Source organism: Salvelinus sp. IW2-2015, linkage group LG20 (assembly GCF_002910315.2).
Source record: "Salvelinus sp. IW2-2015 linkage group LG20, ASM291031v2, whole genome shotgun sequence".
In the NCBI taxonomy this organism is placed as follows: domain Eukaryota; kingdom Metazoa; phylum Chordata; class Actinopteri; order Salmoniformes; family Salmonidae; genus Salvelinus; species Salvelinus sp. IW2-2015.
In genome coordinates, this window is record NC_036860.1 from 41,042,102 (window position 1) to 41,058,076 (window position 15,975).

At 41.1% G+C, this 15,975-nt stretch overlaps 1 protein-coding gene across 2 annotated transcripts in view; it reads right to left on the minus strand.

Moving 5' to 3' along the window:
- p2rx5 (purinergic receptor P2X, ligand-gated ion channel, 5) overlaps nucleotides 1–12,013 on the minus strand; it is a 25,496-nt gene extending 13,483 nt beyond the window's left edge. The window contains exons 1-6 of one of the 2 annotated variants that reach the window (XM_070449391.1): nucleotides 11,777–12,011; nucleotides 4,032–4,182; nucleotides 3,026–3,097; nucleotides 2,311–2,386; nucleotides 1,889–1,973; nucleotides 1,380–1,460 (exon numbers count right to left, since the gene is read on the minus strand). In XM_070449391.1, coding sequence (XP_070305492.1) covers nucleotides 1,380–1,460; nucleotides 1,889–1,973; nucleotides 2,311–2,386; nucleotides 3,026–3,097; nucleotides 4,032–4,182; nucleotides 11,777–12,000 — 689 coding nt within the window. In that variant the 5' untranslated portion in view covers nucleotides 12,001–12,011. Of the gene's footprint in view, nucleotides 1–1,379; nucleotides 1,461–1,888; nucleotides 1,974–2,310; nucleotides 2,387–3,025; nucleotides 3,098–4,031; nucleotides 4,183–11,776 lie in introns of both variants that reach the window. The other variant, XM_070449390.1, reaches the window with a different exon arrangement.
- Nucleotides 12,014–15,975: the final 3,962 nt, after the last annotated feature.

The window sequence follows — 15,975 nt, forward strand, 5'->3', positions numbered from 1 at the left end:
ATGTTTCTCTGGACACCGGTAATGACTCCTATCTAAAGAAGATTGTTCCTTAGACAACGTCCCCAACCTAACTGCCCCATCTTTTCGTCTGCGGCAACCTGGTCAGCGGACTCGACACGACTTTCAGGGACATGGCTGTAGTGGGTACAATATTACATCTTTTTGTTTTTGAAATGTACACTTTATTTAATCAAGTAGTCCCCATGAGGTTAGGTGAACTTTTTCCCCTGGGCAGAGGAAGGACCTGGCCATAGAGCGGGCAGCAATGTTGTATAAAAACGAAGGTTTATCAGCATACAGTACGTGCTTACCCAGGAAAGAACACTCAATACAGTGCCATTAAACAGTCAGTAATCAGGGTTGGGTTTCTAGTTTTAACAGTGAAGTCCGAATTATTCTTTTCAGGCCTCGTCATGCTATCAAGCCAGTGTGGAGAGGCGATGTAAGGTCTCTCTTCCTCCATCCATTTCATAATGGATGCTTGCGTTTCAGGCAGTTAGGTAATTACCATTATTTTGAATGACATTTAATTGCCTTTTTTGCCATGTCGGCTGCGGTCATTAGCCATGAAATTGAATGATAACCAACTAATGTTTTGCATAATAACACATTAGAAAACATAACAGTTTTTTAGAACTCTATTAAGTGTTGACACAGAGCCCCTCTATTAACGTGCCCTTCACCTCAACTTCCCAGCAAGGTCAGGTTAGAACATGTTACAAGTAAATACACTACCTCTGGTTGTAGTGTAGGCAGGAACCCAGCATGAAGAAAAACAACTAGTTAACCAGAGCCCATTCTTACCATAGTCAAATTAAATCAATTTGTAGCATGCGCCGATACAACAAGTGTAGACCTTAAACCGTGAAATGGCTTAGCTTACAAGCCCTTAACCAACAGTTGTAGGTTTCAAGAAGAGTGAAAGAAAATATTACCAAAAAATGAAGCTAAAAATAAAAATACAAAAATAATAAAAAGTAACAATAACATAACAATAACGCAGGCATATATACAGGGCGGACCAGTACCGAGTCAGTTGGCGTGGGGTACAAGTTTAGTTGAGGTATTTTTACATGTAGGTAGGGGTGAAATTGACTATTGTGTCACGCCCTAGACCTTTGTGAGCCTTCTTTATCTCTATTTGGTTTGGTCAGGGTGTGATTTGGGGTGGCAAGCCATTCTATGTTTTGTTTTTCTATGAGCACCCTCATAGCTATTCAAAGCAGTGCTAGGACATGTATTCCCCACTGCCCAACTCACACATACTTACTGATCTATGTCACTGACACTGACTGTGTCTGTAGAGACAGACAGTCTCTCGGGACTACTTTGAGGTCTGTATGAACAAGCACCACTTAGCACCACTCATAACCACTTACTTGGAGAATTCAAACTTCGGAAACCTGACAAAGTTCTTGATGTAAATTGTGAAGTTTTCTGCCTTGCTTAATAAAGCCTCCCTGGAAATGAAGGGGAAAAGTGTTAATCCAGAGTGACTGCTACATAATGGTAGATAATCAGGACAAGGTACTTCATGCTGAAGTACATAATGTACAGATGTAGGATCTTAATCTTTTGTTGCTGAGAATTTTCCTCCAAAGCAGGAAATGCAAACTTGTAGTGTATTTGAGTTTTAAAAAGGCTTCTAAAATTTGTCATTTCTACTTTGAAATGTCAGACTTGATTTGCCCTAACATAAAAATGTATCAACCCCTACAAAAATGTCCATTAGTTATAATCCACATAATAATTCACATGTCCTGTTGCTGCAGGATTATATTCCTGCTGTAGCAAATTGGCTCAAATTAAGATCCTCAATCTGTAGTGGAGTGTCAATGCAAAAGTGAGTATTTCATTATTTTCACAGCAAAAGAGGATGAATTCTCACGAGGGTTTCCGGCCCGTCTCGACGGGACACCAGCCATGTATCTCACAGGTCCCTGTAGAGTTTAAACACAGTCCAGTCTTTACCCCTGCAGGGAAAAGCAAAGATCCCTGTCAACATCCTGGAAAGACATAATACTCTGGGTGGAAATTAGGGGGAATGGTAACACGTAGGAGATCCAAGAGTTGAATAATTTTAACATGCAAAATATATATTTTTTAATGTCAATATCAAGGAATTTTTTAAGAGAGACATTTGTCCAATTCCAACCCTGGTGATTCTCATACACTTCCAAAAATGAGTGGTGTACATGTGCATTTAAAAGAAATGTGACCATAACCAGTGTTAATCTGTAAATAAATGTTATCTTGGAAATTGAAATTGAAATGAGATAGACTGCCCCAGTTGACCACATTAGTCCTTACCATTGCCAGCTATTACCACCTCACCCTCGGCACAATCCTCATTGTTTACACATTGGCCATCTGGCACCTTAGGGCTCTGGAGAAAAAAGGACACGTTGCTGTAGTTAAAAATGCAAACCTGTATTCAAAGCTGTGTATTGAAGAGCCTAGAGACGACGGCAACATACAATAGCGTGGTGAACACAATAGGGAGTATCATTTGAATGCTAAAGCAATTTAGGAATAGACAATGTTATTGGACCAGTGAACAGTGACACATTGCCCCCTTCATACTATGAACATTTTTATCATTATTAAATATAATTTATATATTTTTCATAACTTTTCTGAAAATCATCATAACGGCACCGAAAGCCTACTACAATATCAAATAAGCAAGTATTGGAAGACAATGTCAAGGTCAAGCCATCTCTCTCTGGGGAAAAAACTGTTGGGCCTACTAAGGCATCATAATTACCTGCTATAGGCAGTTTGGATTCTGACATCCGCCCCAAATTACCAGTCGATTTTCTGTTTACTTTGCCATATACGGTTAGAATACTTGCATCATCAATGCGGAGTTTAATTTCCTTGTTTGATTGGATCATTAAAGTATTTCTATCTTAGCTGCACAGTCATCCAATCTCTATCTCAGAATTGGGGGATCTTTCAAAATAGAGTCAATTAACAAGATTTTTGTCTCGATTACGGTAGTACAACATTGCTTTTCACTCACCTCAGCACAGAACCCAAGCCTCTGATTTGGGGTCTCGAGGTAGTTTGTAACAATGAAGAAGACTTGTTCACCCTGAAAATCAACAACAAGCTAAAATGTTGGACACTGTACTTTCATCGGTCAGGTTAGTTAGGGAACTGTGTATTAATTGTACAAAATCAAAGCCCTAAATACATATTCATTTATCAAAGCTTATAATGCCGCAAGCTTAAATGTAAATAGCACAGCTTCTCACTCCATATTAATATAGCCTTACAAAATGAAGGAGATCCAGTGGTGGCTGACTGGGTTCACCATGTGGACAAGAGCAGACCTTTCTATTTAATCTGTTTATCATTGAGTCGCTAAAGGTTAAGAGAATTATAGCGATTAGACTTGGGGAACAACCCTCTCTCTTTTATTTAACAGGACAGATGTAATGGTTTGTCCCTTGAGGAGAAAAATTACTCAGTCGTTTATAGCTAAATGTATATAGCGAAAGGTGTGATTGTCCTATTGCTCTATAGCCTGTAAGGTATAATGTCCAATGACCCCAATCATTGCCTTTTCCATGACCTTACAAAATAAACATTATTTAAAGACATCAGACATGTTCTTAAAAAGAATTGAAGAGCACACTAAATGCATGTCAACTTTTCATATTCTAAAATAGATGTTCAAAATAGCTGACAAACATGCTTATGCCAGTGTTTCTAAAAGTGCACTATTCTCATGCCATGGCCAGATATACTGTCTCTATCGATGTGATATAAATCTGCATGTGGTGTCATGTTATTTTAAAAACGATTTGGGTGTGATTGAAAACTGATGAAAGTGAGTTAATGGTGAGACCCCATAAAAATGTGACTCATTGTACTTGAAATATACAATCAATGACTTGCTGTATCACTGATGAGCTTCAGCTTCAACTCAAATAGACTTGAATTAATCATCTAGCAGTAAAGCTATGTACTGCGCCAGCTTTACCTGTGTACATAAAACCTCCCCCAAAGTTCCTGGATCTCACCGTTGGAGGTATGACATAATCCTCAGCCCCCCATAGGTAAAGTCCAAATTCTGTGTTGTTGGTCATGACCACTCCTTTCAGCTTGGTGATGACAGAGCTCTGGACGGTCTCTTCCCTCGATTGGTACCCCTTCTTATACACTAAGACCCACCTGAGAATTTAAATGCACCGGTTATTGATTGATTGATTGGTTGATTGGTTGATTTCTTACATTTAGTCTAAGCCTCAACTTTAAAAATATATATTTTTAAATCATTCTAACTCGGTGACATTTGAAAATGTTGAGCCGTTGTCAGTCACATATAGAAATTACATTGATGGTAATTTGAACAAACTTTGAACAAATTACAGTATGGGCCTAGTGCCCTGGATATATTAAAGCTTTCATTCATGTGCTGAGTCATAAGACATAGAAATGTCAAGCGCACTCTATAACACTGTCTATATTGTATGATAAAAAAAAAATATATGAATATATAATTTTATACTAATACAATTGCTCAGAGAAAGGGAATTTGTTTAACAAATAATATAAAAGAAGTCTCAAAAAGATAGTATCCCCTGTTTTAAATACTCCATCAGGGCCCTTGCGATTTCAGTACTTCAGCATACCGTTTTCTGTAAGTTTCCTCATAGTTATATTTTTTTTTAAATTCTCCGAATATTCAGAGAACGTTAAGAAACAATGTGGGAATTTCAGCACTTCGGCATACCTGCTGGGAACACACTCATTCAACCAAAGTTACATCCACGTAATTTCAATGAAATTACATTGTACCAACGTGAAATAGACGATGAATTGACATCTGTGCCCAGTAGGTAATGTTTTCCGCAGGTTTCCTCATGGTTCTATTTAAAGTCACGTTCCCAGAACATTCAGAGAACATTAAGAAACAACGTTCTTCTGTGGGAATTTCAGTACTTCCGCATAACCTTTTCTMCAGGTTTCCTTATGGTTCTATTTAAAGTCATGTTCTCAGAACATTATGAAAATGTTCCATAAAAACCACAATAAAACATTAGTAACGTTCAAAGAACATCCTAAGAATGTTATTTAAAAACATAAACATTCTGTTCTAGCCTAGTGGCTAGAGCATTGGGCCAGTAACCGGAAGGATGCTGGATTGAATCCCCGAGCTGACAAGGTCAAAATCTGTTGTTCTGCCCCTGGGCAAGGCAGTTAACCCACTGTTCCCCAGGCGCTGAAGATGTGAATGTTGATTAAGGCAGCCCCCCGCACCTCTCTGATTCAGAGGGGTTGGGTTAAATGTGGAAAACACATTTCAGTTGAATACATTCAGTTGGACAACTGACTAAGTATCCCCCTTTCTCAGCGTTATAAGAATCTTTTAAAGATAAATACACAACGCAGAGACAGAGTACGAGAGGTCAAGAGGATGAGAAGTCAATAGAATTAACGATCAATGGAAATAGTGGTTTTTCTGCAATATGGAATTATTTATTAATGGGTCAGAGACATAGGAGGAATTTGTCTACACATTGAGCCTGAAATAGGATACTTGTTATTTGGCCATTGGCCCAGTCGTACTGCAAGGACTTCTAATTGGTCAACCACAGGCTAGGGCCGGGTTATAAAACTAGATCCTGTCCCTTTGTTCTGTGGAGATAATCACAGGAAAGAACAACAGGAGAGAATGGCTAGAAAGAAGCTTTTTCATGCCACTTTTCTCTCTGTAATTGATTATGGTGACTTGTTGTATATGCATGCAGCCTCCTCTGTCTTTCAGAGACTGGACTCTGTTTATCATYCATCCTTGTGCTTTATTACAAATGCCAAGTCACTCACCCACCATTGCACATTGTACCAAATGGTAGGTTGGACCTCAATTTATATGCGCAGAAAGATACATTTGTATGTGTTCATCTACAAAGCCCTTTTGGGAAAACTCCCTCTTTACCTCTGTAGTCTGGTCTCCTTCACCACCAGCAGTTACCATACCTGGTCTGCTAGGTGGTTGATACTTAAAGTCCCCAGGACATTCACAGTATTAGACAAGACTGCCTTCTCTTCTTGTGCACCAGACGCATGGAATAATCTACAATCCATGCTTCATCTAGATATGTTAGTGCCACTGAATGAATTTAAAATATTGATGGGAGACTGTTACAGAGGAGTGTAAATGTTTTATTTAGGCTGGATCATGTTGTTGTATTGTATTGTTGTATGTTTTAATTCTGTAATGTATTGATTGTTGCTGCCTTCTTGGCCAGGTCTCCCTTGAAAAAGAGACTCTGGGTCTCAATGGGCTTTTCCTGGTTAAATAAAGGTTAAATAAAAAAATGTAAAAGGATCACTGGAGAGCATCACTGAGGACAGGGGAGAACGACCATCTACTTCCAATCATGATTTGTCCTATTTGAATAAACCTATTTTCCTCCCCCTGATTTGCTTTGGGGTCTGTGTTATTAAAGAATAACATCAACTGCTAACAGCGTCAACAAAACTCTATCTCAGGGGTTCCCAAACTTTTTCACTCAGCCCCCCCCCCCCATTCAGAATTGGGAATCATCAGATTTAAAGTTTATTTCCTGCAATTCTACACATTTTGTTATGGGGGCAGAGACAATTTTGCAGTTTCAAAGCAAATTTTCTTGCATTTGCAATTCTATACATTTTGCCATGTCTAACGTGTATTCATGGGATATTTGAGTGACTCAAACACTACAAAAAAATCTATGGGCTAAAAAAAACATTTAAAAAATGTTAGCTGACATGGACTAGCTGATCTGGTATGCAATGACTGACATTACATGAGGAAAACTGATGATGCACTACCCAATTTCGAAATTGCACCTTGTGCAATCTACTATTACAACTTTCAAGAGTCAGTTGAAAGCCGGACTGAGTTCCTTAAAAATTCATAAAAATAAAAAAACACTAATTGGCCACACTTGATCTTAATGAGGGATTGTTTCCTTTGAAGTTTCCATTTGAATAGACTAAAATGAACATATGAGTGTATGAGTTAAAAAAAGATGTCATGCTTGCGCCATCCTGTTGGTGCAGTGGACTAATGCCATGGATAGAAAACAGAAGATCATAGGTTCAAATCTCACTGATGCTGTGCCACAATAAAAAAGAAACATATTTGCATAATTGGTGCCTAAGCAAATGAATTTGTGTCATATCTGTTCAAAACAGTTAACCTAAGCATCCCAGGAAAACTTTCAGGGAATCATAGTAAAACATTCTCAGAACCTCCCTGCTACCTAAAGATGTACATTCCCAGAAGAGGTGTATTTTTCACTTCCATTTAAAAAAAGGTTGAGCTTTACCGGTTTTACCAGAACCAATGGGAAACCAAAAATGGACCTTCTGACAACTTCCAAGGAACCACATGTGCTAGCTGGGGAGACTGAGATGGCCATTTCAAAATGTTGATTTTGTGGTCAATTAACAATTTTTTGGTGGATTTTTGGTGTGTGCAAAAACCCACCACTGGTAAACGTGGTCAAAGATCTCTATTTTCGTGTCATATGACCATAGCACCGGTTCCAACCAAAGTGCCAATGCAGTGGCGGCCTGTCATTTAGGGAGTTTTGAGCCCCACCTGTTTAGCAAAAGAAAACAAATCTGTTTGCAAACAATGTAATAAAAAACTAATTTGAGTCAATAAAGCTGCATTCAAACATGGTCTCTTTTTGCTTTCTTAAGTAAGGCAGCTCCAAAATGCAGGTGTTTCAGCCTAGCTCAGTGCTTTCTGTAGTGGTGGGGCAGCCAGCAGAAAATACAGAGCATAGGGGTTGATAATGTTCTCTAGTTGGGCCGTGATTGGCTCAGTGTCCTGTCACTCATGGGGACACTTCGTCACGGCAAAATCTAGGGGTAGAGCTCGAAAATTCAAGCCCCTTGGGTGCTGCCATAGATTTACATTATAAGTGCCCATCCAAGAAGGCTCAAGGTCATTGGCCACAGATAAAATTATGTCAAATCACATTATATCTACCGTATCTTTGATTGGACATGTCAACATCATACTTTCAAAATCTTAGCTAGCAAGCTAGACAAGCAGTCATCGTCATGAATCAAGTCGATAATCTACTGGCAAATCCTTTTCAAACCTTGCCATATGAAGAGATATTATAGATAAAACATATCGGTACTCATCGGCCATTGGACATAAACATTACACAACAAGTTTGAAATCGCTAATTCAACAATGAGTAGTTAGGAAGGAATCAGTGGCTAACTGCAAGTGTTGCAAAGCAATCACTAGCCTGCTATTCAGTGGAGAGGGTGTGTGGTCCAAGTCTGGGGTCTCTTTTCCAAGCTAAAAAGGATAAACATTCACATGCAACACCATGGGCCAGAAAATGTTGAATACATTGGCTATGCTGTCAATCCAGCATGACTTCTGCCGTGCCCAAAACAACTGAAACTCAGAAATGGGAAATCTCAGACCAGTGAGCTCAAGACAACTGGGAACTCAAAAAAAGAAACGAGCTCCAAAAGGGAAAATACGTTTTGAACAGTAATCCAAGTCGGGAATTCTGGCCTCTTTCTAGAGATCACTGACGTCATGATTCAACCTTGTTTTTTTCGAGTTCCCAGTTGTCTTAAAAGCACCATAAATCCAAAGAATGCCAGACTTTGATGACAAAGTTTGATGACAAAATTTGCCCACAGAAAGACCGCCGCGCCACCTTCCTGTTCAAGTGAGCACAGCACAACAAGGAGATTTCAAAAACATCTTGTACGCTGCTGCATAAATTATGTAATATGCCAGGGAGATATGTATACTGTAGCTAAGAAAGTAATACTAAGTGTATGTTGTATAGTAAGTTGCCCATGTGCCTCACCCTAATAACTTGGTCCCTTTCCCCCTCATAACTTAGCCTACTGTTCTGACTTGGTGGTGCACATGTAGCCTATAGCCTGTTTTAGAGAAATGACATCATCGAATATTGTAAGAGCTTTCATTGTCTGCTTATATGCCCCCTTTATTTATCCTACGGTTCCTACTTGGTGTACAGGGAGAATACTGTAAGAACAGCCCAAAGTTCTGAATTCTGTCGCTGTACATTTGAAAAGTGCTGAACAAATAGTTATATTGACTGCGTCCATCTTAGCTTGCTCATTAATGTCTTAATCGAAATTACGGATTGCCTCTTACCTGCTCATCATTCCCTTATGCCATAGTTTGTACATCTAAATTGTCAGTATAAACCACATTGGTTAAAGCAAGTGACCCATATCAGCTATGTTTTTTAAAAAGGCAGTAAAAATAAAAAATACATGTATTTATTTCACCTTTATTTAACCAGGTAGGCTAGTTGAGAACAAAATCTCATTTACAACTGCGACCTGGCCAAGATAAAGCAAAGCAGTGCGACACAAACAGCAACACAGAGTTACACATGGAATAAACAAACATACAGTCAATAATACAATAGAAAAATAAATAAAAATTATAATAATAATAATAAATAAATACATTTTAAAAAGTCTATATACAGTGTGTGCAAATGAGATAATGGAGCTAAGGCAATAAATAGGCCATAGTGTAAAAATAATGACAATATAGCAATTAAACTCTGGAGTGATAGATGTGCAGAAGATGAATGTGCAAGTAGAGATACTGGGGTGCAAAGGAGCAAAATAAATAAATAACAGTATGGGGATGAGGTAGTTGGATGGGCTATTTACAGATGGGCTATGTACAGGTGCAGTGATCTGTGAGCTGCTCTGACAGCTGGTGCTTAAAGTTAGTGAGGGAGATATGAGTCTCCAGCTTCAGTGATTTTTGCAGTTCATTCCAGTTATTGGCAGCAGAGAACTGTAAGGAAAGGCAGCCAAAGGAGGAATTGGCTTTGGGGGTGACCAGAGAAATATACCTGCTGGAGCGCGTGCTACGGGTGGGTGCTGCTGTGGTGACCAGTGAGCTAAGATAAGGCGGGGCTTTACCTAGCAAAGACTTATAGATGACCTGGAGCCAGTGGGTTTGGCGACGAATATGAAGCGAGGGCCAGCCAACGAGAGCATACAGGTCGCAGTGGTGGGTGGTATATGGGGCTTTGGTGACACAACGGATGGCACTGTGACAGACTGCATCCAATTTGCTGAGTAGAGTGTTGGAGGCTATTTTGTAAATGACATCGCCGAAGTCAAGGATCGGTAGCATAGTCAGTTTTACGAGGGTATGTTTGGCAGCATGAGTGAAGGATGCTTTGTTGCGAAATAGGAAGCAGATTCTAGATTTAATTTTGGATTGGAGATGCTTAATGTGAGTCTGGAAGGAGAGTTTACAGTCTAACCAGACACCTAGGTATTTGTAATTGTCCACATATTTTAAGTCAGAACCGTCCAGAGTAGTGATGCTGGACGGGCGGGCAGGTGCGGGCAGCGATCGGTTGAAGAGCATGCATTTAGRTTTACTTGCATTTAAGAGCAGTTGGAGGCCATGGAAGGAGAGTTGTATGGCATTGAAGCTCGTCTGGAGGTTAGTTAACACAGTGTCCAAAGAAGGGCCAGCAGTATACAGAATGGTGTCGTCTGCGTAGAGGTGGATCAGAGAATCACCAGCAGCAAGAGCGACATCATTGATGTATACAGAGAAGAGAGTCGGCCAGAGAATTGAACCCTGTGGCACCTACGGTGAAGCATGGTGGTGGCAGAATCATGCTGTGGGGATGTTTTTCAGCAGCAGGGACTGAGAGACTAGTCAGGATCAAGGGAAAGATGAATGGAGCAAAGTACAGAGAGATCTTTGATGAAAACCTGCTCCAGAGCGCTCAGGACCTCAGACTGGGGCGATGGTTCACCTTCCAACAGGACAACGACCCTAAGCACACAGCCAAGATAACACAGGAGTGGCTTCAAGACAAGTCTCTGAATGTCCTTGAGTGGCCCAGCCAGAGCCCAGACTTGAACTCAATCGAACATCTCTAGAGAGACCTGAAAATAACTGTGTAGCAACACTCCCCATCCATCTTGACAGAGCTTGAGAGCGTCTGCAGAGAGGAATAGGAGAAACTCCCCAAATACAGGTGTGACATGAGCTTGTAGCATTCAATCTTCAATAGCTCTTACACACTTTGTGTAAGACTTTGAAAATGATATATTCTGAATCGGGGAGGATGGACAAAAATCTACGCCTTTTATTTTTTTAGATTTATTTATGCTTTCAATTTTCAATAGCTCTTACACACTTTGTGTAAGACTATGAAAATGATATATTCTGAATTGGGGGAGGATCGACAAAAACCCACTGCTTTTTTTGTTGAATGTTGTTTTCCTTTTTTTGTTTTTGTATATCGATCTTCAATAGCTCTTACAGAACTCGTGCCATGACTATGAAAATTACAGATTCAGAATCGTCAGTCAGTGGCGCAGCGGTCTAAGCCACTACATCTCAGTGCTAGTCGTCACTACAGACACCCTGGTTCGAATCCAGGCTGTACCACAACCGGCCGTGATTGGGAGTCCCATAGGGCGGCGCACAATTGGCCCAGCGTCTTTCGGCTTTGGACGGTGTAGACTATCATTGTAAATTAGAGTTTGTTCTTAACTGACTTGCCTAGTTAAATAAATAAAAAATTACTCCTTAGCCCTATGTTCCACGATGACAGTTTGAACGACCTCAAAGACACCCAAAATGTACAATTAAATCTACTGTAGTTGCGACTTTGTATGTAAATAATGATTGACACTTTTAATACACGATTTAGTACATTATTTTTACGTCGCGAGCTTGTAATACAATAATATAAAACATGCACCTCACCCGATCACGTATAGCAGCACACAGATCTGAAAAACTCTAAATGAGATTCCCAATTTTCTGTTTTCGGCGATGACATATTTTTCTGTTTTAAAATTAAGGAAACCGAGGAAAAAGATTCTCCAAGTCAATTCGCCCATATTCCTGTCACCAGACTTCGACAGTCGGGTGACTGCGCGTGTGAGACTGACAGCACTGAAGTCAGTGGCAATTGCATGGGCTATCATTAGTCAATTTATAAGAGGCTACTGCCATTCCAATGACCTAGCCCTAGGATAACCTACCATGAAAGCTGTTTAAGTTTCTGCTTTTTCTGCAATAATAATTTATAATTATAATTCCTAGGTCTGATCTCAGATCAGCTAATAATTTAACAGGTTATTCTAGGAATTAATATATTTCATGACTGCCTATCTCAAACATGACCCTCACCCTCTACTATCTCTAGACTTCATCACTAAAACAGTGCTGTTTTAATGCACTTTATTTCTGTCAATAAGCATGTAGAATATCTCTAGGTATACACTAAAACAACATTAATTCGTACAAGCTATAAAATATTAGCAAGAGCAGCACTCTGCTGGTCTGGGCTGGTAAAATAAAATTGTTAAATGGAGTAGCTAATAAGAGCGAAAGTAAAAATAGATCCTGGGTAGGTTACCCGACACTGGTTAGAGTGGAGTGGGGTTGTGAGAGTTATTTCCTCACAACCTTGGATTGAAATGTGGGCCAGGACAGGGCTGGCTCAGTCTGGGTAATAACCTAAATTATGTACATTCTAACAAGCAATATGGTGTTAGGTCTAATTAATACAAAAACATTGTGCTCATTAGGCCTAGCCCCTGTGTGTGTGTGTGTGTGTGTGTGTGTGTGTGTGTGTGTGTGTGTGTGTGTGTGTGTGTGTGTGTGTGTGTGTGTGTGTGTGTGTGTGTGTGTGTGTGTGTGTGTGTGTGTGTGTGTGTGTGTGTGTGTGTAATATGATATTGCAGACTGCTGGACTGGGTCACCTGAATTGCAATACTGTCCCATCTCAATCAGTCACATTTTATTTATAGGCAATAATCCTTTTCACAACAATATTTCTCACACAAAATACTATTGTAAATCTCCCAGAAAGTCCCAGATTAATTTCAGAATCAACTACTTCCACAGACTGGGTTGAAAGATACTGTAGACCGTTAGAGATGTTAGGGGTCACAGGCTGCTCTTCTCACGCTCTGTGGGCGACAGTTCTGAGGTCAGGTTCAGTTCATGAGTGTACTACAGACATTTAGGGAGTTCAATTCTCATTCTGTAGTATGTATGGACTATGTGGGCTCCTCCTCAGGTTGCCAACACTGTATTGATTACTTTAGCTGGAAAGGTCACCACATATGTTGAAAAGCTTTTATACAGGCTGCTTGTGTCAGCTCATTTCTGTGTGGTAGTAATCCTGTTTCATGAGGGGAATGGAAGTTTAGGCAATCCTATTTCAGATTCAAGTGTAAGATAATACAGTCCTACACTACATGGCCAAAATTATGTGGACACCTCTTCAAATTAGTGGATTTGGCTATTTCAGCCACGCCCAAGGCTGACAGGTGTAATAAAATTGAACACACAACCATGCAATCTCCATAGACAAACATTGGCAGTATTATGGCCCGTACTGAAGAGCTCAGTGACTTTAAATGTGGCACCGTCATGGGATGCCACCTTCCCGACAAGTCAGTTAATCAAATTTCTTCCCAGTCAACTGTAACTGCTGTTATTGTGAAGTGGAAACGTCTAGGAGCAACAACGGCTCAGCTGCGAAGTGGTAGGCCACACAAGCTCACAGAACAGGACCACCGAGTGCTTAAGCACATAACGCATAAAATCGTATGTCCTCGCGTGCAACACTCACTACCGAGTTCCAAACTGCCTCTGGAAGCAACATCAGCACAATAACTGTTTTGTAGGGAGCTTCATGAAGTGGGTTTCCATTTCAGAGCAGCCGCACACAAGCCTAAGATCACCATGCACAATGCCAAGCGTCGGCTGGAGTGGTATAAAGCTTGRGGAGTAATGGTCTGGGTATCAGGTTTAAGGTAAGACCCAGATGCAGACTGTTTTGAATAAACAATAATTTAATGATCCAATAGGGACAAGGCAATAGACAGGTCAAGGCAGGCAGGGATCAGTAACCAGAGGTGAGGCAACGGTACCGGACAGCAGTCAGGCTCAGGTTAAGCAGAGGTCAAAAATCCAGCGGGGGGCAAAGGTACAGGTCTGTAGGCAGGCTCAGGGACAGGCAGAGTGGTCAGGCAGGCGGGCTCGGAGTCAGGACAGGCAAGGGTCAAAACCAGGAGGGCAAGAAAAGAGAGACTGGGAAAAAACAGGAGCTGAGAAACTAAAGTTGGTTGACTTGACAAACAAGACAAATTGGCAAAGGACAAGCAGAGAATTCAGGAATATATACACAGGGGATAATGGGGAAGATGGGCGACACCTGGAGGGGGGTGGAGACAATCACAAGGACAGGTGAAAAAGATCAGGGTGTGATGCTGGGGCTGTTTTTCATGGTAGGCTCTTACCTGTTTCAGCATGACAATGCCCCCGTGCACAAAGTGAGGTCCATACAGACATGGTTTGTCGAGATAGGTGTGGAAGAACTTGACTGGCCTGCACAGAGCCCTGACCTCAACCGCATGGAACACTTTTGGGATGAATTGGAACACCGACTGCGAGACAGGCCTAATCACCCAACATTAGTGCCCGACCTCACTAATGCTCTTGTGACTGAATGGATGCAAGTCCCCGCAGCAATGCTCCAACATCTAGTGGAAAGCCTTCCCAGAACAGTGGAGTCTGTTAAAGTAGCAAAAGGGGGACCAACTCCATATTAATGCACATGATTTTGAAATGAGATGTTCAACGAACAGGTGTCCACATACTCTTGGTCATGTAGTGTATTTAAAAAAACACCACATAGCCTAGTCTGGTGTAAAGTGACAAAGTAAAAATACTTTTAAGTACTACTTAAGTAGTTTTTTGGGATATCTTTACTTTTACTCCACTACACTCTTAGAAAAGAGGGTGCTATCTAGAACCTAAAAGGGTTATTCATCCGAAGAACACTTTTGGAACCCTTTTTCTAAGAGTGTACATTCCTTAAGAAAATATATACTTTTTACCACAGTTTTCCTGACACCCAAAAGTAGGCTACTCATTACATTTAGAATGCTCAGGCAGGACAGCAATCCTGACCGGTTGCATCACCGCCTGGTATGGCAACTGTTCGGCATCTGACCGTAAGTCACTACAGAGGGTCGTGTGTACGGCCCAGTACATCACTGGGGCCAAGTTTCCTGCCATCCAGGACCTATATAATAGGCGGTGTCAGAGGAAAGCCCATAAAATTGTCAGAGACTCCAGTCACCCAAGTCATAGACTGTTTTCTNGGAGTAATGGTCTGGGTATCAGGTTTAAGGTAAGACCCAGATGCAGACTGTTTTGAATAAACAATAATTTAATGATCCAATAGGGACAAGGCAATAGACAGGTCAAGGCAGGCAGGGATCAGTAACCAGAGGTGAGGCAACGGTACCGGACAGCAGTCAGGCTCAGGTTAAGCAGAGGTCAAAAATCCAGCGGGGGGCAAAGGTACAGGTCTGTAGGCAGGCTCAGGGACAGGCAGAGTGGTCAGGCAGGCGGGCTCGGAGTCAGGACAGGCAAGGGTCAAAACCAGGAGGGCAAGAAAAGAGAGACTGGGAAAAAACAGGAGCTGAGAAACTAAAGTTGGTTGACTTGACAAACAAGACAAATTGGCAAAGGACAAGCAGAGAATTCAGGAATATATACACAGGGGATAATGGGGAAGATGGGCGACACCTGGAGGGGGGTGGAGACAATCACAAGGACAGGTGAAAAAGATCAGGGTGTGATGCTGGGGCTGTTTTTCATGGTAGGCTCTTACCTGTTTCAGCATGACAATGCCCCCGTGCACAAAGTGAGGTCCATACAGACATGGTTTGTCGAGATAGGTGTGGAAGAACTTGACTGGCCTGCACAGAGCCCTGACCTCAACCGCATGGAACACTTTTGGGATGAATTGGAACACCGACTGCGAGACAGGCCTAATCACCCAACATTAGTGCCCGACCTCACTAATGCTCTTGTGACTGAATGGATGCAAGTCCCCGCAGCAATGCTCCAACATCTAGTGGAAAGCCTTCCCAGAA